General features: G+C 39.7%; 1 protein-coding gene across 3 annotated transcripts in view; it reads left to right on the plus strand.

The window, feature by feature from the left end:
• Window positions 1-22793, plus strand: part of KIF1B (kinesin family member 1B) — a 98411-nt gene extending 75618 nt beyond the window's left edge. For all 3 annotated transcript variants that reach the window (XM_050909364.1, XM_050909365.1, XM_050909366.1), the window contains 16 exons: window positions 872-927; window positions 3592-3700; window positions 4337-4403; window positions 5836-5920; window positions 6183-6288; window positions 10653-10767; window positions 11326-11459; window positions 11987-12048; window positions 12762-12907; window positions 13275-13514; window positions 13929-14000; window positions 14624-14745; window positions 15541-15690; window positions 16200-16392; window positions 17016-17134; window positions 17926-22793. In XM_050909364.1, the coding sequence (XP_050765321.1) occupies window positions 872-927; window positions 3592-3700; window positions 4337-4403; window positions 5836-5920; window positions 6183-6288; window positions 10653-10767; window positions 11326-11459; window positions 11987-12048; window positions 12762-12907; window positions 13275-13514; window positions 13929-14000; window positions 14624-14745; window positions 15541-15690; window positions 16200-16392; window positions 17016-17134; window positions 17926-17968 (1819 nt within the window). In that variant the 3' untranslated portion in view covers window positions 17969-22793. The remainder of the gene's footprint in view (window positions 1-871; window positions 928-3591; window positions 3701-4336; window positions 4404-5835; window positions 5921-6182; window positions 6289-10652; window positions 10768-11325; window positions 11460-11986; window positions 12049-12761; window positions 12908-13274; window positions 13515-13928; window positions 14001-14623; window positions 14746-15540; window positions 15691-16199; window positions 16393-17015; window positions 17135-17925) is intronic.
• The last annotated feature ends 432 nt before the right edge of the window (window positions 22794-23225 follow it).

A 23225-nucleotide genomic window follows, 5' to 3' on the forward strand; every position in this document is an offset into this window, starting at 1 on the left:
TGAGTAGGATTCCTGACTGAGGTGCTGGCAGAGGCCTATTTATCCCGTGTAGTATGTTTTGTTAGTTAGTGATGGAATTGTTCTGCCATCTCAAACATGGAAAGCTGTTTTGCCAATACAGCTGCATCCACCCTACAAACACTGTGGTGGTAGAATGTTGTACTCAGAACTTCAGTGGTGATCTCAGTGAGTTCTGGGTAAACCTTAACAGTGCTCCAAGATGCAGTGTTCCTTCAGGGCAAGTGGCCTGATGCATAAAGGTAGGATGACAAAAGAAGAGAGACGAGATTAGGGGGAAAACAAAAGGCTCTCAACCTTTCGACATACTAGTGCCAAAGTTGCTGAGCGTTTGAATTTTTAGAATCGGGGAAAGGACCCCTAGTCGTCATCTTCATAGCTTAAGGGAAGAGGCTATTGTCTGGATTGCTTGGCCTGGTTAGCCCTCCTACTGAAGGCAGCAGCTGCAAAGAGGAAGAACTTGCTGGTTTTAAGAGGAAGGGCCAGCTGAGGCTTGTTTCTTTTCCTTAAGTTATTTTGGGAAATGCCTGTTACCTACTTAAATTTTCAGTGCAGAATGGGGGTAGAGCAGTTGGAAATTGTAAATTTTTTTTTTTTTCTTTAATTGACAGCTAGGATTAAGTTAGACTGGAAAAAGGACCTAGGTTAGTCTGAGAAGTGTGCTGAGTCCACTTGTTTTCCTGACAGGTGATATTTACCTGTCTTCATGGGATTATGAGGATACTTTTAGAGACAAAAATGGGTGGAAGGAGTGTACTGGGTGTGTGTGTATACATACATGCACGTGTGTGTATTTGTATATATTTTTTATGTTTAGCTGCCTCTATATTGATAACTCTTCATTTCTCTATAGCCCTCCACAACCTTCCCGAAGATTCTTTCCTCCCCCTATGCCACTCTCAAAGCCAGGTGAGAACAGTTCTCCAATTCTGTACATCACACATCTCCTACTGAAAATGAACGTTGTAGTGTTTTCCTAAGCTATTCAGGACACCAAGAAATGTAATGGAGTGAGTGTTGTAAAGGGTGTTGGATCTATCTTTGCTGGCTATCTTCCTTTTTATGTGTTCTTTTCAACCTCCTCTTGCAGGAAGTGCTTCTTGGTTCATTAAAGGGTAGAATTTCATTCCTGAGGTGTTGACCATATTCCATGAGATCTGGCTATGGCTCTTTATGTGCTTACTGAGGACTTGACTGGAAACTTGCTTATTCATTAACCGCTTCATCTTTTTGCTCTCCAACATTCTTGTTTAGTGAGTCAGTCTTGTTGAAATTATCCTTGGTTTTCTTTGCCTAATTGTAATAATGCATGCTGAACTCTTTTGTGGTTTTTTTCCATTTCACCTTTTAATTTCCTCCTCCAACTTTCTCTCACTTGCATATTTCTACTATCCTTTTTTTGTGTGTGTTCCGTTCCCTTTGCAGACCATGAAAGAAAAATTGAGTTGATTAGGTATCTTATGTCTGGCTATGTAAATGTGCATGTGCTGAACACGCTATCCGAGCATGCCAACGTGCTTGCATCCTCTGCTGTGGCTGCTTTCCAGGATGGAGCTGACCAGCTGCCACCTTTTCTCTTTCTGCCTGTTCCCAGTTGTCAGAGTGAGCGGGCTCCTAAACGAGATGGTTAGTAGCCAAACTTGATCTATGGTAGATGTAGAAGTAGTTCCAAAACGTGCTTCAAAATTCCTTTTTCCTTATCTTTATTATGTAGTATTCTTGGCACTAGAAACTGCCATGGTTGCGTCACAGAAGGATGATGCTGTGCTTAAGTTTAGGGCTATTCTGGAGAGAACTATGTAGAGAGTCTATAAACTCCAGTGTGCTTGGTATCACAGATTTTTCTGTGTCACTGGATCTATGCCCTGAAACTTCCTGGACCTCTGATTTTTTTTTGTGTTCTGTACATACTTTTGTGCTACTAGGATAAGAGATGCTGCATATGAAAAAACAGCTAGCTGTAGAGGAAACGTTCTGCTGTGTTCTATGTAGGCTTCCTTTGTGCTCATCTTCTTTTTTTGCCACTAACAGTGCTGTTCCTCACTTACATTTGTATTCTGTTTTATTAAAAAAAAAAACAAAACACGCTGGTTATGAATTGTGTCAGAGCAAGTCCGTGAGAAGTTCTAGAACCAGCTTTCATGTTTAGTTAAATGTGTCTTTCTGTTGTTTTTCTTCTCTGGTGCTTTTGAGTTTCTCTGCTTAGCAATAAACTTGAGTGACTTGTGTGTTTGATGTTCCTCTTGCTATCAACAGCATTGAGTCCAGCTGTAATGAGTTCATGTGCAGCTACACGATATGATGGGTATAAGAGAGTGACTACCCTGAGTAATGAATGGGAAGAGTCAATGATGACACTGAAGTGTGCTACCTAGCAGGATGGAGTTGTTGTGCTGTAAATAACCGATTCTTGTAAAATCTGTTCTTCTGAGGTAGCTGCTATTTTACCCAGAAAAGAAACAGAATTCACTTTTTTCCCCCCCCCCCCCAAAAGAGACTACACAGGCACTTTTCTTAACTGGGCACTGTTATGCCCTTCCAGTGCATGGGAAATTAAGCCATGGTGGAAGCTGAAGGATACACAGAGGTGTGAAGATAGGAGAACCTAAAGAACACTTGAGCAAGGGAAGAATGGGGCTTGAGAGGCTAGAAGGGAGAATAATTATTTGGCCTAATAAAAACAAGGAGGTTAGTATGTGAAAGGAGAAAAAATGGAAAATCAATTGCAGAGTTACAAAAATACCTGTCAGAGTACACAGGAACTAAGCTTTTAAAATTTTCCCATTTACAAGAATGAAATGAGTGAACAGATAAGAGAAGTCATGTAATGATAGCTAAAAGGTGTGATACAAGTATGTGTGAAGGAATATCAGGTTATTTCTAGAATTTCAGTTATCCCATTATTTTTTTAACATGGTTTTATCCCTACATTTGTATGAAATGAATTAGAGAGGATCTGGCCAGTAGTAGTCGCTAATACCAAAAATAAGGAGCCCAGAAACATACTTTGGCAGGATTATGGCTCTGGAATAAGTCTTGTTCAGCTTTTTTACATACACATTATCTTATCTAAACTGGTACAGGAGACTAGCAATTTGTAACATGAAGAAGTGACAACCGAAGTTTTACGTTCTTGGTTTTTGGTTTTGGTTTTTTTTTCCTTGTCCAGGGAAGGGGAAATGTACTTTATGGGTGAGTAATGTTGCAGATGAACAGACCTAAGCAATTCTAAATCACAAACTGTTAAGCCGTAAAGTAACTGATGCATGTTTGAGGAAACCTTTTCTGTGGACCTAGAGAGACTGCATATTTTTACAAGCTTTTTGGATACACTTTTGTTTCGTTATTTAACTTTTTTTTTTAATCTAGTAACTTAGATTTAAAAAACAACACTTTGAGAAATGATGATTGCTGTAAGCAACATAATTTTCACAGAAAAAAGATGTGGTCTGCATATGTACATAGAATATATAGGATCACTGAAATGACATGTTTCTATGAGCCCTAGGGTAAGGTTTACTTGTTCAGTCTTTGTAAACCATTCTTTTTTTTTTTGTCTTTTTTTTCTTTAAGTGCCAGCTACAAAGCTAAATACTATGAGCAAACCCAGCTTGGGCCAGAGTGTGAGCAAATATGACCTCCTTGTGTGGTTTGAGATCAGTGAATTGGAGCCAACAGGGGAGTAAGTCCAGTATTAATCTTTTGTGTTTTAAGAACAGTGGTTTATGGGAGTTTGATCTTTTATGCTTTGTTCTGTTCAGACCAGGCTGATGGTTAGCAGTCGTTATTGAGCGGTGGCCTGGCTGGTTTGTAGTGATTGGGTGTAAATTCTGCTGGCGTTCATCGTCCCCCTTGGAAAGGACTGAAGAGATAGAACAACATTCTTTCACACTTGAAGTAATCTTTCCACTTTGAAAGCCCATGCACACCAGCTGAACAGGTGCTGGGAAAACTTATCCTATGTAGACCATGAGTTTAGATTCTTTGGGTCACTAGAGACTTTATGCTCCAGAAGTCATCTAGCAGACCCTATTTTATGTTCACCTCTGCTACAGAGAAGGTTTTCCCCTGACAGGTCTTTAGGGATTATACTGAGAAGCAAATTCCACAGAGTTTTCCAGAAGTACTGGAAGTACAGTATATGATACTTCTATATTTCACTGATACTGTGGTGCAATGAGTCCAGCCTGAGAATCAGTACAAACACTCTTATTTCTTCAGATATTATATGGAGAGGTAACTGTTGGCAGCAGAATACAGAGTAAAGTTGGTATGCTAGTGTATCTTTCCTGCCTGTTGATTTCACTGTCTCACACAGGTATATTCCTGCTATTGTGGACCACACTGGAGGCCTGCCCTGTCAGGGGACGTTCCTGCTTCACCAGGTACTAATGAAGGCTGTAGAACAGCAAGATTCGTCTCTGTGGGGGGGGTTAGAATGCTAATGACTGGATTTTGCATCTTTCATGTCTTCTCCTTTCCCATACAGCTGTCTAATGATAGCTGTAGGGTCAGTCATCTTTCAGTCTGTACTTAGGCTGTTAGCTTTGGGGTATGAGGAGAATATGTTTGACCCCTAGTATATTGCTGTTTCCTTTGCTTATCAGTGAGCATCCCACTCATGAAAGATGAAAGCCTTTTAAAAAGCAGGAACCTTTGGGACCAGATTTGTGCCTTCAGTGTTCTCCAGCATCTCTGCCGAGGACACGGAAGGATCATGTGGACTCAGCTTTCATTGGTTCTTTCTCACTGCATGTGGCTATGAGACAGATCTACAAAATGACCATGTCTCAGTGCATTTTGAATGCCTGTAATAATCCTTAATAATAATTTGTCTTTAGCTAGATTCTAAAGATAATTCTAGTTAAATATTCTTTATAGGTTTATGTTATGTTTTTTCTACTCTCAAATTCGCAGTTCCTTTTCATAGAGCTTACATGTGACTTGCATTTCCTTTCTTTCTTAAAATGATAGGAACAGTTCTTATAGCTTAGGAATAATGGTCATATTCCAATAATTTCCTTAAAAAATATTAAAAATGTTACTCATTTCTGGGTTTACTAGTGTCCTCATCAGTTACTTCCAGTTCAAACTAGAGTAATTCTAGCCTCTGTAATTTCATTGTCAAATCCACAATATAGGCAAACATCTTTCAACTTCTTTTGAAATAGTTACACACAAAGCACCTTCTCCCTGGATAGTTCTCTTCTACATTTGGAAGAGTGGAATGTGTTGCAACCAACACCTGGTGAATTTTTCTTTTTCAGATGTGTTTACTTCTATTCTACAGTTTTATCTTCTTCCCAGCTATTACAGAGTTTTATTATATTTTGGGTTGTAACAGATATATGTGACAAAGGAGCATGAGTAGTTGCTATTTTCTGGTAACTTCTTTTGGTATATATACGTTCTGCTTTGCTATATACACTTTTTGTTTTGGCATATACACTTTAATATAACATGTAAGTATAGAAGCACATACTACTCAAGTATTTGCTTGTTTTTGTGGTCAACTCTGATATATCCCAGGGACCATACGTATCTTCTTTGAGAGCGTAGGAACAATTTCAGGACTATTTTTAGGTTAAAAAAACTCTGCCTTTGTGGAGTGAGGAGGGACAAGTATAATTTCTGTTACATATGAGAATATAATGTTCCTCTTAATTTTTGGGCCCTGAAACACATTGGCGCTTGTTCAGTTACAGACTAATTTAAATGATCTTATTTGCTTCATTTTTGCAGTATAAGTGCAAAATAGATGATATTAGTGTGTGTGTGGGAATACTTCACCAGTGTTTTCGTTTTGAACTCTACCAGGGAATCCAGCGTAGAATCACAGTCACCATTATCCATGAGAAGGGCAGTGAGTTGCACTGGAAAGATGTGCGAGAGCTGGTTGTTGGTGAGTATATTGTTTTGCGTGTTGCTATGTAAGGAAGAAAAAGTACTAATGGTAATTTCTCTTTGTATCAGATTCTGTCATTGTTATGAGTATTGGCTGTGAGAGGAGGATTTTGAAAAAGATCCAGAGGAAAAACTTAAGTTTTGCAACTTCCACTTACAGCTGCTTGTTAATCAGATAGTCTGAAATTATATTTGGGAAAACAAATTCCTTCTGTGTTTCAGGTTTTGTTTTAATTGATTCCCCTTCCTACCCTTTTCAGGGCGTATAAGAAATAAAGCAGAGGTAGATGAAGCTGCTGTGGATGCTATTCTGTCTTTGAATATTATCTCTGCAAAATACCTGAAGTCCTCTCACAGCTCCAATAGGTAAGTGAATAAAGTGAGCACTCTAACAGGAATCTAAAATTTCTTTGACCTCTGAGGTATTGACAGGATGTTTGGAAAGCTGGGAAAGCTGCTAATTATTAAATGTCGAATTCCATGGGCACAGGGCACATAGATAGAGAATGAACGTTACTGTAAATTCTTGCTAAAGCCGAAGTCCATTGGTCTACATGGAGGGTTTGTTGATAATACATTTGAATTGCTTTCCGTGTGTAAGCACCATAAAGGGAGGATGGAAAGGAACGGCTTAAGGGATTCTCAGAATTTAACCCAGAACTTTTAAACTGGCGTCAAGGTTTGTTGCTAGAATACAGCATTGAAGTACAAAGGCAATCTTGGGGGATGTATTTATGGATGTGTACATACCTATATTATTCCTGGAACAAGCATGTGACAATTTAAGCAAGAGCCATGCTTTGTAAATTAAACTTCCTAATTTGTGGATTTATACAGATGTATCTCAAATTGACTCCAGTTCTAATAAGGGGGTGTCTGTTCCATGTAATTGCAGTCATTCAGGCAACAGCAGGGCCCCTGTCTGAGAGATTTCTGGCTGCGTGTGTTTCCTGATTAGGGTGCATTGCTGTAAAGATCAGTCAGACTCCACATTGTTTTACTCCAGTGTCTGCAACAAAGGGCAGTGAAGCAGAAAGCTGCATTGCCGGCACAGCCTCTCCCTACTCTGACATCAGCCAAGTCACTTGACCACTCCGTGGCTCTGTTTAGCTGGTGCAAAGCAGGAATATCTCTGAAATTTAACTCTGAATGAGTGTTTCCGGAGGGGAGGGGGTTGTTTTGGAGCCCATCTCTGCGGCAGCTGCTGAATGCTGGAGGCAGTATCCTTCTAGGAGCTGAAATGGCTTCTTCCTTCTCCATTAGAGGCTTGGACTTTGAAATACCGCTGCGATATTAAAGGTGGATTCAGGACACTGCTCCTACCAACTGAATGTCTTCCTGCCACCTAGTGTCTGTAAATGCACACAGTGACAGGGTTTTTTTAGCAGTTATTCTCTGCCTCCCACTGAGAAGTGGGTATTTTACTTTTAGTGTATTTGAATTAATGGATCAGTAAGGGGACTGTTGCTAGTTTCCAGTCTGATACTGTTGGATTTGCAGCTGGAAAGCCCTATACTTTCTGTTCTCTAGCAATTTCAAGAAATTCCTATATAGCTCTAGTTTTCTATTAGGTGGGCCACTTGGATGAATGATGAGTGTGAGTGAAGCTGTTGATCATTTCTTACCAAAATGCCGAGGTTTAAGTTGTGGGATGAGTGCATGGCAAGGTGGTGGAGTGGGATTGAAGCCCTGGTGAGGGATATATCTTATGTTTGCTCATTGTCTGCAGACTTGTTTTTTGGTTGGTGTGGTTTGTTTTGGTGGTTTTTTGTGCCCTTTTTTTTTTTTTTTAAGTCCACTTGTTCTGTTCCTCTCTCTGTTGCTTTTCTGTTCTGCTTTTGGCTGCACTAACTGAAGCTCTTTCTATGTTTTTACAGGCTCTTTCTTGATAAGGATATGCCTAGGTATTTTCTGTTTGCTTCCTTTGTACATAAAGATTCTTGAAAATAGAATGCTTTATGTCCCATTTGTATTGCTGCCACTTCCCTTTTAGCTTTTACTGAATTCTGTTAGCATGCCTTTTAGCTCTTCCAGAAGTAGTATACTTCTTTGTCCTTTGTGTCAGGGGTTTATTCAGGTACAATTCAGTGGCGGACTTGTGAAGGTAAACTTTCCTTCACATGTAAGAGATAGCTTCCTTCGTTCAGTCTTTCTGAATCTCAAAATGTGCCATCAGAATGTAGTCCCTGTTTGTAGTCCTTGCTATTTTCTTCCTTTGTTCTGCATCAAAGAACTAAATTTGGAATTTCTTACTGTCTCTGACTCAGTAATGCTTGCCATATTTGAAGTACCGAGTCAAGGACTGAATGATTAGGTTACTTGAAATTCCAGCTCAGAATTGCACTGAACGAAAAGCAGTGGCTGCCATGTGACTGGCACTCAACCTCTGTTCTTAAGTTGGATTTGCATCTGAAACTTAACCATGTGGTTGCTACTTCTTAGTTTACCAGTTGGCAGAGAAGCGAGACATGTAGTAGCTGCTCAGACTGGATTCCTCTTTCACCTTCCAGATTGGATCACAGCCAAGCATCCTGGCTGCACAATCTGGGACAATTTGCACTCTGCTTTCTGTGTTCTGCCTCTCTGAGAAAGAGAAGACTTTAAGTCTTCAATGCTCTCAATTCACCACCTTTCACTAATGCTAAAATCCACTTAAAAATCAGTCCTAACTATACATTGGTGCCTTTAACCTGTTTCTCCTGTCTTCCATGCTTTGCTTGTTCTGTGCTCCATTTTCCTCCTTGCGCTATTTGCTATGCTGAAAGAAGTTTGCTCACTTCTGGTTTTTGTCTCCCTCTATAACTATTGTAGCAAGTTCTGGTTTGGACAGGCAAGACTGTGTCTATTTAACTTCCTGGCTAGAAAAAATCCAGTAGAGTAACTGTCTGGAAGCTGTACTTGACTTCAACTTGTTGTTCATCCAAAAATCATCGTTTTGCTAAAGAGGGGCATTTAGTTCTGCACTGATGAACATTTACACTTGTGTTCTCTCTTCATGATGAGAAATCGTGTTTCGCAAATGGTGCAGAGCTGATTCAGGGGCTAGGTACACTGGCTTTCCCATCTGTGGAGAACCAGGTTTTACTACTTTTTCTTCCACCCAGATAGTAGATCTGGAACTTGCTAAGAGTTTAAAAAATTGCTTTCACAACTAAGACATGATGAAAGATTAAAACATAGAGACTCAACACAGATTTGTAAAGGGCTAGAGGACAACCTGTGTTGTTTGCCTAATCTAACTCAAGTAAGGATTATTACTTTGCAGTGCTTTTAAAGTTACCAATTACTTAGCCTTTAGAATATGTTTCTCTGTAGCATTTTTAAAAGAAGCAAGACATTTAGAAGTAATTTCTTAAGTATGCTACTTCGAATGCAAACAGTGTTTAGCAATATTCTCAAATTATATTACATGACTGCACAGTTCATGGTGTCTCAATGTATTAGCTCGGAATTGTGTAATTGGTATCAGGAAAAGGGCATTCTTGGGAACTCTGAGATCAGAACTCTTTCTGATATGGCTGCTTTTAGGCTGTTTCATGTTTCTTTTTTTTTTTTTAGTTTGGTTTTTGTTATTTCTTTCTTCCACACCCACCCTGCTTTTTGTCATTGGTTTCATTGTCATTGGTTTCATTTTCTATTTTTCTGAGTTGGCCTTGGGCATTAGTACAGAAGCTCTTTAGAGATTTAACTTGTTTTAAAAAAATAATATACATGAAGCACTTTCTTGCTTTTAGTACCACATCATTTGGACTTGAAATGGGATGGAAAACCTCGACGGCAAGGGGATTTGGGAGGGAAATTATATGGAGGTGATGATGAATTAGTACCTTCTTTCTCTGTTACAAGTATAGAAAAGCGTGCTGTATTCCTGAATAAGGGTATAGGACTTCTTTTCAAAGGAACCTACATGAAATCAGTCTCTACCTGTGAGAAAGGGGAAAGCTCATTTCCCTAAGCCCCTGTTAGAGAGGAGAGAGTGTAATGGTGACTTTAGATCTGATGATTTAGCTGTCCTGTGTATGATGCTGTCTCTCACTTTACTTGAACAGATGAACTTTCCTGATTGCTGAGGTAGAGCTGTGGGAGCCTTCAGCTCCTTTCTTTCCATGTACCAAACTGAAGAAACTTCTTACAAAAGTTTGTGTTAGATCTGCAGGTTTTTACTTGAAGCTAGTAGGGACATAGAAAGAAATCATTATCACCTGAATATAGGACTTACCCTACCTATCAATCATTCTGATTTGCCATCAGAAGCTGCTGGTTTTATAAGACTGAGTATTAGAGGGATCTCTTCTGTTACTATATGTTAGTCCTAAAATATGGTGTACAATGAGTGTTGCTTATAAAAAAGAATCTTCCCATGCACTTTGAGGTCCAGCTGGGCTGAATTGCACCTGAAGCAGTAGAGAGGAATTCTGTCTGTTTAGAAACACTGTTCTTTAGTGCTGACTTCCCTGTAGTGTTATGACAGCTTTTGTTCTTTTCTGTATTCACTCTTTTCTCTTTTAGATGAGTCTCTTTCATAACAGGCAATGGTCTCTTATGCGACACTATTTGAGGTAGAAGTAAGTAATCTTGGGAAAGAAGAGAAGGTCTTTGCTTCAAGAATTTGTTATCTAAGCCACTGAGAGTCATAGTGAATGATGTCAAGGAAGAGATGCTTTACACTGACGGATGAGAGGGATGGAGAGAAACTCTTACTATTGAGCTTTTACTATACTTTTTTCCAGGACTTTCTATCGGTTTGAAGCAGTTTGGGATAGCTCCTTGCATAACTCCCTTCTCCTCAATCGAGTGACACCATATGGAGAGAAGATATATATGACCCTTTCTGCTTACCTGGAGGTTAGAGACCTTCCTTTTTGCTTGTGACTGAAGTATAACTATTTGAGACAGCAGACAGTGTGCCCCCGAGATAAATACTTACTGGACTAAGTGATTTTGAATCCTGAAGCCAGTGAAAGTCTTTATTCATTTTCTAAGAACAGGATGGAAAAATTTATTCACAGTTAACATCTTGATGTCAGGGTATTACTGCCTCGCAATAAATGTGAAGTGAAACTGGTGACCTCCTTACCTTTCTGTGCCTCATTTTATCTATCTTTGTATCTGAAAATCTATTGAAATCAGTGAACATGGCTATGTAAGTACTACTAGTGTTACAAACACTGGCGTAGCTCTTGGCTTTGCAAGACGCTGTTGTTTTGTGTAGTACAATTATTTCACCCACAAGATGCATCAAGAAATTTTGACAGTTCTCTTTTACAGAAAGCCGTATGAAAACCCTTCACCAAAGACCCAAACAAGAACAAATTTCAAAAAGCTGTCCCACTAGAAGAGAGAAACAGTGTAACTTGGCATAGTTGTCTGCAGCCACTCATTCATTACTGTTTTTTCTCTTAGCTTGACCACTGCATCCAGCCTGCTGTTATAACGAAGGATGTTTGTATGGTCTTTTACTCACGAGATGCCAAGATCTCCCCACCACGATCACTACGCAGTCTCTTTGGCAGTGGCTATTCCAAATCTCCAGATTCGTAAGTTCAGTTACCGTTTTTGGTATTGATGTTTTATGTCAGCGTATACTTTTTCTCTTAGGGGGCATGGGGAGAATGTAGCTTAGTATTCTTTATTTTTTCCTTGAAAGTCTACCTAGTTATAGTTCTCCAGTCTGGTTTTGAACATTCTTTCTTGCATTTATTTCAGTGAAACTCTGGTGGCTTCTCTCTTTACTGACCCCTTTTCCAGCCTTCTGACTGAACAGTTGGGAAGAGAGATCCATTTTTCAAGCTTGCACGTAGATGACCCTGATCCTGACCTCGAATTTACTGCAGCAGCTGCTCTCTGAGTCTAACGGGGGGTGGGGGGGGAACACAAGGGAAATGCCATTTTTAGAGATCTTGCAGTCTGTCCTGGCTATTTTATGTCAAGATTAGAATTCAGATGTAGTTCTAACTAACAAGTACACTTAAATGTATACTTTGGAGACCACTTAACTAAAGCTAATGCACCTTATTTCTGAAGATAATAGGTTTTTTTTTTCCCTCTGGTTTCTTGTGAACAGCAATCGAGTAACCGGGATCTATGAACTAAGTTTATGCAAAATGGCAGACACAGGAAGTCCAGGTAAGCAGTGACTGGGTGTTCAAGCGATAAAGATGCTGTAAACTGAAATATTGCAGAAAATTTCATAGGCAGAACAAAGTAAACACTTCTGTCCTGATGGGAAGCAGTTCCTGTTTTTCATAGGAGCAATGGAACATTGCTATTCCATAAAAAACTTATGCAGGCTTTTACTTTTGACTTGGGTCTGTGTTTGCCATTGGTGAACCAAGGATTCACTGAAAACTTTACATTTTCTGACATGGGTATATCAGGAAACTGGGCAAGTGCCAGAGTCATAGACTTAGGGGGCATAATACATGGCTCATAACTAACACAGTTGAGACTTGGTTTTGCAGCAATAGAGTTTTTTCTTGGTCTTTTGAAGATATTGCTGATATCTGATGCAAGCTTCATAACTTGGAAGGAATGTAGTTCACGTAGTATCGGTATATTTTTCCTCTAAGACCTAGCAATTGAAGTTCTTGTGTTTGAATTAAACTGAACAGGAGTTTGCATTATATCGTAGTCAATAGAAATATCTGAATGAAGTAAGAAAGCTGGACTAAATCAGATCTCTTTGGGATGTGTGATTGCTGTTAATAAAATCATTGCCTTGTATATTGCCAGCTAAACAGCAGAAGTGTTGGTTCTTCGCAGATTGCTAATTGGTGTTTCTTAGTGGCATCCCTCTGGCTAGGTTTTTAACATGTCTTATGTTGTTTTTTACTGCTCAGGAATGCAGAGGAGGAGGAGGAAAGTCCTGGATACATCTGTGGCATATGTGCGAGGAGAAGAGAACCTGGCAGGTTGGAGGCCCAGGGGTGACAGCCTCATTCTAGAGCATCAGTGGGAACTGGAGAAACTGGAGCTGCTGCATGAGGTGAGTAAAGAGATAGAGGAAGTGAAAGAAAAAGTACAACTGTACCTTTGAATTTGCCTTTAGTCTGCCCACTGAGACCTTCTGAGCTGAACGGGTTCCCAAATGGGAGTTTGTTCTCAAAGTCAAGATTTAAATAAATTCTCCAACAGAGGAGATAGAAAGTGTGTGGCTGGCTGCTGAGTAGAATCTTCAGCTCAGAATCTCAGTGTATTCAACAAAGGCAGATTCAACTTTTAGCGCCATTGTAAACTCCCCTCCCCGGGGAAAATGTTTACTGGTATGAATCTTAAAAGAATGCATAAGAATTCAGTGCCTGTAAAATAGGCAACATCCTGGAGCAGATGATACTGATTTCTTTTCTTACTAGGTGGAAAAAACCCGACATTTCCTTCTGCTTCGTGAAAAGCTTGGTGACAGCATCCCTAAGTCCCTGAGTGACTCATTGTCTCCCAGTCTGAGCAGTGGAACCCTCAGTACCTCCACCAGCATTTCCTCACAGATTTCAACTACAACATTTGAGAGTGCTGTGACGCCCAGTGAGAGCAGTGGCTATGACTCAGCAGATATAGAGAGCCTGGTGGATCGGGAGAAAGAGCTGGCCACCAAGGTATAACATGAGAAAAGCATCATTGGTCTAAATTGAGGTGCCAGAGATGATTAAAGATTAATGATGAGCTTCGCAGATAGCGTGGTGAATATCTAGTATTGTGTGAGTTTTATTTTAATATGCTCTATAGGGAAATAATCCATGCTCACCAGCCAATGCTGGAGGCTAGGTTTGTGCTATGGCTGTACCTCATTCCCCTTCATTAGTAGTTCTCTAAATGAAACTTTCTGATTTTATCAAGGGAAGTGATTATTCCCCTTTTCTTCTGGGATTTTTCACAGCAGTTTAGAGTTTGTTTATTCTTTCACGAGCTGCCAAGTGTGTCTTGGCAAATTGCCTCTTGTGTTCAAATTTCTCTGAAAGTCTAAATGTAAAATTCTTTTCTGTGTGTCATTTGTTTCCCCCCCACCTTAGTGTCTGCAGCTTCTTACTCACACTTTCAATCGGGAATTTAACCAGGTGTACAACAGCATCAGTGATTGTAAGGTAAATATTTCATGCAATACAATACACTATATTTGTAGTACAATAGCAATATATTTGTAGTTTGTGGAATCTGTTGATACTATGAAGAGACAAAACACTTCATATTAATTTTCTTTATTTTCAGTCTGTTGGAAGCATTTGGCTATTCAGCATCAGGTTCCAAAGACTATTGCAGGAATTAGAAATGGTGTGAACTTGGACTATAGTAGAGCTTCTAGTTTACTAGCAGACTGGAAGTGCTCTTACTGTCTTTCCCTATGTACACTTTCCCTATGTAAAAGGATGAATTAGCTCTTTTAAACACTCTCACTGTAGGCACAGGGGACACCAAGTTGCAAACTGGATAGTCTAATATTCTCTTGAGGAAGTCAGGGTGTGAATAATCAGAAGTGTAGGACATTAATAACAAGCTGTGTCTACAGAAGTGCCATTGTATTTTCACCCCGAGATGGGTTTATGATGGTTGTGCGCAAAAATTTGACTTCTGAGTAGGGAAGTGGCTGATGGAAATACCTTTCTATTATCTGAGCCTTCCACATGCTGAATGCCATGTTCTAGCCAGGACTGAACACTAGCTACAAAAAAATTCCTCTGTAATATTTTGCCTATATTTGTCCTTGTAGTTGTCGGATATTTCTCCAATTGGGCGGGACCCATCAGTGTCGAGTTTCAGCAGTGCTACCCTCACACCTTCATCTACCTGCCCTTCTCTGGTGGATTCAAGATGCAATTCAATTGATCAGAAGTAAGTGTAGGATATTAATAGAAAAACATTACTTCTCAGTGCTTCACAAAACACTCTTTGTGATGTTTTCTGACTTATTCCCCCCCCCCCCCCCCCCCCCCCCCCGTCTTCCTTTTCCCTACTTTCAGATATTTCTCTGTGGAGTCCCCTTGCCTTATCTTCTCCAATCCCTCTGCACAATTATTTTTCCCCATTTTGTTCTTTTGAAGTATTTTTTTTTTCTTTGTGCTGAAAGAACAGTCAGATGCTTGTCATTCCAGTGACCAGTGCATCTTCAATGTGTAGAGTCCACAAGTTTTTTTTCAGAGGTCTGTTAAAAAGACTTAGTAACAACAACCCAGAATAAACCACTTTGGCTAGTAATCTGTTTATCTTTCTCAGCTATATCTATAGAAGATATTTTTGATGAAATTGGGAATAACTGCTTAGTGAAAGACATGTAATTTGTACCTTCTCAGTTTAACATCCCTGAGAGGAGGAGTGCTGACGAAGTAGTACATTTTACATCAAGCCATAGTAAGACATATGTCTGTGTTGTGACTGTGTTTGGCAAGAGAAGCGAGGGAGAAGTAGTGGGGAAACAACTTACTAGCTGCTGTTATAAGTTTTATTCCACAGATTTCAAGGGAAATGCTATTTGATATTGTACCAAAGGATCCCAATGTCATACAAAAAATCTAGACTGGAGGATGAAACTTGTAAGACAGGCTAGGCTGTAGATGCACTTTAAATGCCCTTGTCGCATTCAGTTGGTTTGTTGTGATTTACTTTTCTTTCTCTGCTTTTTTTTTAAAGGACACCAGAAGCAAATTCTCGTGCCTCCAGTCCCTGTCATGAGGTGGAACAATTCCAGCTAATTCCTACAGTAGAAACTTCCTATCTTGCCAGAGCTGGAAAGAATGAATTCCTAAACCTCGTCCCTGATATTGAGGAAATCAGACCAGGGTAAGTTTCTATTGTCGTGTGATCATGGCTTCCTGAGAGCTGTCACAAGGGCTTTCTGAGATTTGTAGTTTCTTTACCTCATTTGAGGACGGTAAATTAAACAGGTGATAGCAGAACTGCAGAGTCCTGTATGATGGAGGCAGGACTGATGAAGGTCGTGTTGATATTTGATCTCTGCAGCATTCATTCCCTGCATCTACTTAATGAACAGGATTTCCATTGACTTAAATGTCATGTCTGTTATCATCAAAACCATGGCTGAAGATCACTGAAGTAGAGAACTTTGTGGGTCCTTTTTTCTCCCAGAGTTTTGCATAGTTCTTGAAGACAAAATTCAGCTTGCTGTAGAAGAACTTTTTCATAATACTGTTGCAGACAAAACGTATTAAGGACCAAGTGTGTTATACAGTGTTTTTCAGTTAATAGGGATACTCAGTAGGTGCCTTATTTAGGGGAAAATGTATTCCTGTTTATCTGTGGGTTTGTTTTGGTTTTTTTTTTTTTTCCAGCTCTGTGGTCTCAAAGAAAGGATACCTCCACTTCAAGGAGCCACTCTCCAGCTCCTGGGCCAAGCACTTTGTGGTGGTTCGCCGTCCCTATGTTTTTATTTACAACAGTGACAAAGATCCTGTAGAAAGAGGAATCATAAACTTATCCACAGCTCAGGTGGAATACAGTGAGGATCAACAGGCAATGGTAAAGGTCAGTCTGAGAGCTATTGTTTATTTACCTATAGAGCAGGAACATTACAGGTAGTAGTGCATCCATACCATCCCGTGTGTCATCTCTGGTCCAAGGAAAATACATCTGTGTCTTGGAGAATGTCTTGGCATCTGATGATTCCGCCCACGAAGTTCCCAGTTTATTCACGGATTCTTATGTTTTGGACACAGTTGTACAAGAGACTGAAACTGACTGCTGTTACACGTTGTATTTGCTTTTATGAGCATGTGTTGGTACCATCGCCCTATGTGTTTGGTTTTTGTACTTTCATTTGCGTGGTGTTTTGGGGTTGTGTGGTTTGTTTGTTAAAAAAACCCAAAACAACACACACAGACATCCTGCAAGGAATCAAATTAACTTTACTGGTCCATCTCGGCAGCTCTTAAAAGTCCACACTCATGAGTTAAAACTATATTTTGTAGAAGATGTCCCATTTGACTGACTAATAATATCCTGGAAATGACCAGTGAAACTTAAATGAAAGACCTTAGGTCTTGTGGGTTTTAGGAATGTGACATAGCAAACTCTTCCTCAGAGAGGAAGTGTGCATTAGCTTCTGTGCTTGTAGACTTCAGTGTTTTAAATTGTCCTTAATATTCCAGACACCCAACACGTTTGGTGTATGCACAAAGCATCGTGGGGTCCTGCTCCAGGCCATCAATGACAAAGACATGAATGACTGGTTATATGCCTTCAATCCACTTCTTGCTGGCACAATACGGTAAGAGGCAGTTCATGGGCAGACAGTGCTGCAAAGCATAAAGATAGTGAGATAGTCATAAGCAAGGAGGCAGCTAGTTTGTCACAGAGTTTAATCTTGTTCTGAAGAATTTGACAAGATGGGTGAACTGAAGGAGGAGGAGGGTGGGCAACAACAAAAAAATAAAAACAAACAAGCCCTGTATTTCAGGAAATGCAGTGGCTGTTGCTTTGGCTTGTGACATTAACAGATGTATCCAGTTTGAACATGTGTGGTATGCTTCATGCAAAACTACATTTGGAGGCCACAAAATGGTTTCCTTGTATTGCTCTTTTGCAAATGTATAAAGCTTCTCACTACCTCTGTGCAGGTGGGTCAGGACTGCCTTTTCATTCTCTTGATTGTGAGCTAAAGCAGAAGTTCTTATTTCCTTCCCTTTTTTGAACTTCTCTGGAAGCCTCCCCTTTTAACACAGGTCACAGACATCCCCTGCTTGCTGGATAGATCTTACTACGCTACAGTAGCTCTTCCTTTCAGTAAAAAAAACAATTAAAAACTAAGCTATTACTGTACAGCATCAAATAATTTCTTAACAGTGCAGTCCTTAAAAGATCCCATCTTCCTTTAAAGGAGCACAGCAGAAGTGAGAAGTCTTTCTCATTTCAGCCTTTGATATGTTTTACTTTCTAAACATACGGAGTAAACTAGGACTATACAAAAGGATTTTAAAAAAAGGTGGACAAACTGTGGGGAGGGAAGAAAAATAAACTTCCAGAATTCAACAAATACTTTTTTACTTCTTTCTTGCGCAGGTCAAAACTGGCTCGAAGACGCACGGGTCAGCTGAAGTACTGAGTCCATGTAATGTTCTCATCTGTTCTCCCTAACTCACCTTCTGATAGATAAAGTGTTACCTCTCATTTTCTCTTTGTGATTCTTGACAGTTTCTCTTGTATGTAATCCTGTGGCTTAACGTCTCCTACCTTCCCAACCCCTTCAGCACATTTTCTAGGTATTCTAACCCTACCTTGTTTCTTTTCAACTTGTACTAAGAAGCGTACTAGTAGCATGTGGCCAAACAAAAAGAGAAAGGAAAAAAAAAAATCAAAAAAATTGAGTGATTATGCACGACTCTAAAAAGGCAAAAAAAAAAGTTATTTATTTTTTCTTACAACAGTTGTTTTCCCATTCCAGCGACCTTTTGGTGTCTGTCTCACTGTCCATTGTTGTCTGTCTAGACTGCTGCAGGTTTTTCATTCAATTTGTGACTTGGCAGTAGTCATTGGTTCCCTCAGGACAAAGTTCTAATGCCAGGGAAAGATAAATTCTTCTATGTAGACATTACCCAGCCAGGAACTGCAATAGCTCCTCAGGCTCTCTGGATCCAGCCTCTAATTTAAACTCTGTTGAAAGCGGATATTGGACAAAACTATCTGGGCAGACTGAATTTTGGACTTGGTGCAAGTTTTTGAGTTTCCAGGGTCCAACAGGCTAAGGCATGAGCTGGAAAAAGATAGGGAACAAACCAAGAGGGGCTGGCTAGAGTTATCTGCCTTTAAACTCTTGCTGTGGGGTTGCAGGTGAACAGTGCTTGTCTTTAACTCTTTCCCATAACATTAACACTCACTCCTCTGCCTCTGAACTGAGCTGAGGAGATGGAACTTGTGCTGATGTGAGGAAAAATAAACCACATCGCTGAAATATTAGATATAATCCCTAAAGTTTTGGACGCTCAGCCCCATATTTGACAGATGGAGAGTATTAAGTGGAAACGGAACAGTGTGGTTGTTCCCTAGAGCGTTCTCTTTCAGGAGATCACCACAGGAGGGCAGTATCTCCTCTTTCTGCTTTTAGTCCTGACGGGAGTTCCTGTAGCAACAGTTCTCCCCTCTCTCGGAACAGATTTACGGTTGTCTTTGGTATGTTAGGATAGACTGCTCTACGGCATCATTCTGAAAGGCTTGCTTTATGCATGCATCCCCTATCTGTAATACTCAGATGACATCTCATCTGTTCATGGGGAAAGCGTCCTCTGTCTACAAAATACTTTCTAGACCTAGCACTTGCAGTATTCTCCAGGGAACAGCCGGACACTTTCACTTCCTTTTGGAATAACTGTTGAACGTCTCCTAATTTCCCTGCTACAATTTTCGTCAGCTAAAACCCCCCTAGTTAGTTTTAACTTCAGAATTAATCCTTCCTGAAGGACGGATCAAGTGGACTCTGGGTCCTGGTCAGTGGGGTGTAATATTTGGTTTCTTGGAGATCAGCTGGGTGGTGTTAGTTCTTGACCTCCAATGTAAGTTCTCCTTGTGGCCAAAGTTTTGGTCCTTGCCACAAGAAAGGAAAGCAGAATGAATTTTCTTTCTGAGAAGTGAACTCATCTCTCTTAGTTAGGTTTTCAGGGAGGTTGGCGGGGGTGTTGTTTGTTTTCTTTTACTATGTTTCAGACTGCTGTGCTATACTTTCTTGATTTACCTTGGGCACTGATAGGGCTAGCTGTGATCCTGGGGAATGTACAGGAATTTCATCCTGAGGTTCCAACCTCTCAAGGGAGAGGTAAAAGGGTTTTGTTCCACTATTTCAGTAGGCACATCTAGGCACACTCCAGCTCAAGAAGGTCATTTTGATTCAGCTCACTCATCAGCAGGTCATGCCATGCATTGGAAATTTTGTGGCCAAAAGTGTACGTGGGACTGGCATCAGTTGAGCAATTTTTTAGCTTTATGGGATTTTCATTCTTCAGTAAAGTGCAATGCATAATGAGACCTCCTAAAAGCATGGTTGGCAAAGGAGCAAGGAGATGCAGTCTGACACTTGCTAGGACATATCTTTATATATTTCCAGATAGTACTTAAGCTAAATCATGTAGTCATACTATCTCCTGTGGTCCTCAGATTTATTTCAGAACTGGAAGCCAGAGTGAGGGAGCATCCTGGGGACCCAGGAGCATAATAGGGATGGTTTTTTTTTTTTTCCTTCTGGTCTTGTCTTGTTTAATTGTGTGACTCTTAAGACAGTGATGATATTCCTTTGTTATGCAATGGATGATAATGTACTTCCAGTGTGTGGATAAGTAAGACTGCTAGTGCTGCAAGAGGGCTCCTCAAGCTGGAGCTAAGCCGATCTCAAGAATTAGGTTAATTTTAAGCACTAAGTTGTTGCTGCCACTGTTTATAATGAAAGTGGAACCAGTTTGAGGAAGCATAGCGATTTAGGTGGTGGTATTTTGTGACACACTGAGAGCATTTTAATTTTTATCTTTCTCTTTTTTTTAACTAGAAGAAAACTAGTTTGCTAAGTCTTTGCTTTGGATAAGCCAGAAAATGAATTAAGGGGATATAGGCATTGCATAGAAACATGATTAAAGGATCTTCCTTTAAAAGCAGGAAGAGACAGATGCTTATTTTATACAGAGCTGGAAGCGTTACAGCTGTGTTGCGTAAATGTTACTCTTCTATCTAAAGACTCCAAGCAGCTTCTGATGACTTGATGTCTATGTGGATAACAGATCATCAGAAGAGCAAAATTCTATTTTTAAGCATCAGCATCTCTTAAAGCTGCATAATCTGTGACAAAATAGATTCTTGTTGTGTGGAGTTCAAATGGGCATTACTGTTTTCAGGTCTGACATAAAGGCATACAGTTACAGTTTTTCACCAATTATTGCAGCCTACTTTGAGACATCAGTTTCCCTACTTAAAACTGGACTGAAATCAATTCAGGTTTTCTTTAAAAGGATAACAAAGAAAAAAAAAAAAAAGGTGCATTTCCATTCACTTTAAAGCTTTTTTGATCTAGCCCAACATGTTAGAAATGTCTTTTTAGAAACAGAGCAAGAAGGGAAAAATGTGCTAAGCTGCCTTCTCTTAACATTTAAAAACCCACTCTTGGTTACCTGCTGCATGTATGTGAAGTCCTGGAGTCAGACAGCTCTTGGGACTCAGCCACTGGCGACAAGGCATCATGCTGTGGGCCTGCCAGCCCATTGAGCATAAGCACTAGTAGTAAACTTGATAGGCATTCCTCGGAGAGGATGTGTGAAAGTGTGCTGTAGTTTGGGTTTTTTTATGTTCCTCACTAAAAGGAGGGAGAAAATTATCTTTTTTTGTCCATTGAAAACCACGTTGTTGGTGTTGGAGCTTCCTGGATATTTTGAAACTAAACTAAACCTCCTATACTGTATTTTAGAAATGCACTTTAAGTACCTTTTTAAAGAAGATTCCTATATTCTGGGATGCAGAAGGGAAGGGAATATTATTCCCAGACCACTGAGAAAGGGTGGGTCTTTTCGGTCAGTGTCTAATAGTCCTTATTACTGATTAGCAAGGTATTTCAAAGCAAAGACTTTACTTTTTGCTGCTTGTTATCTAATTTACAGGGATTTAATTTTATGTAATGTATTGTATATTTATACATCTGTAATTAATTGCACATTAGATAAGAAAGAGGATTAGCTTTGGTATAACACCCATGGTACTATACAATCAACTAATACTGCCTATGCATATGCATCTTTCTGGTACTCTTGCACAGCCTTAGTTTGTGTTAGTTCATACTGTGGTGGGTGTTTTTGTTGAAGGTGCAGCTGTTAACCTGCTGCTCAAAGGAAGGATGCTAATGCTGCTCTGGAACGGTTTGCTGAATGTACTTTAAAATGGGTCTCTAACATGTGTGCGTTGCATCTCTCCATTGTGGTTAATAACCCCAATATGTGGTCTGAACTGTACTGTATGTAGCAGGAATGTATTAATTTTGTGCTTCCTTGTTTAAAAACATCAGCTGTTCAAGAACAGGATTGACTTTTTTTGTTCAGAAGGCCATTTATGCGTTCTAAGTTTTTGAAATCAAAACTAGTCCAACACTAACCAGATGGTTGTGTCCAATGTTATTTGGAACAGTTTTTAAATTAACAGGATCAGCTGTGTATTCAGAAAACTGAGGGTATGGAGGTCATAAGTCTTTAATTCTTAATGTTGCCAAGTTAATGGCCTGATCCTGAGCAGTACTGAACTACCTCTTGCTTGCCTTCAAACCAGGGACTAAGAAGCAGAGGGAGTCTTGAATGATCAGCACTTCCCAGGATCAGTTCTTAATTTTCCACTCTGCTTGTTCATACTTCATGTGCAGTTGATTAAGGTTCTTGAATTTGGACATTAGACATGCTCTTGCACTGAAATGCATACTTTTTTGGAATTGCAGTCCCGATTTCCCTGTTTAATCTCTCTGTACACAAGGTATACAAGGTATATGCTGTATAAGTGGCCTTCTTGAACAAATCTCTTTGCAAACTGATTTCATCCCCATGAAGGAGTGTATCAGCAACACTGTACATTAATTTCAGGTTTTCATTTTCTTATTTTATTTTGTAAATATATCCGGTATTTGGAGCTTGAGTATACAAAATGTAAATATAGTTCATGTATTTGTACTAATTCTGATCCATTTGCTGTATAGCCTTAGGTGTGCAATGCAGATATCTAACTGTGTATGGTAACCTTGCACCACTGAATTGTTAGTGAACGAGGTGAAACAATAAAGGTACAACCAGTGCATTAGCAGATATAATGTGTGCTCCTTTTATTATGATTTAATTACTAGTATCTTATGTTGATTACTTGTTTTCAAAACCTGTCCTGAACAAGCTTATGCTTTTGTGAAAATAAATTTCTTGGCTGTTCTTGAGAAAGATGAGAGGCCCTTCTTATCCTTCCTCATCCTTTTCCCTTTGATATGTTATGCAGAATTTCTAAGTAGTTTTTGGATGCTTTCAAAAGATTCTTTTGCTCAAAAGATAAAATAAGGGTGTCATAGCGCTGCCAATACTGAACTTGCTTATCTGGGGGTGACTGTTAAAAATGACAGGAAGTGTGTGAAATCAAACCACTGAAACATAACAGCAAAGTGTAAGGCACCAGCTCTGTGGACAAAGATGTGTCAGGGAATCCCTGTGAATTGTTCTTGTCTTGGTCTGAAAGCGGAAAGTTCTTTGTAGCTTTTAAAAGTCACGGTGAGGAAACTGGACAGGGCATTCCCAAAGTATTTAAGTCCCACAAGAATGGGCCACCGCTTGCTGTTAAACACCTCTTGTAACTGTGAAACAGCTGCAAGA

Source organism: Gymnogyps californianus, chromosome 21, assembly GCF_018139145.2.
Source record: "Gymnogyps californianus isolate 813 chromosome 21, ASM1813914v2, whole genome shotgun sequence".
Classification (NCBI taxonomy): domain Eukaryota; kingdom Metazoa; phylum Chordata; class Aves; order Accipitriformes; family Cathartidae; genus Gymnogyps; species Gymnogyps californianus.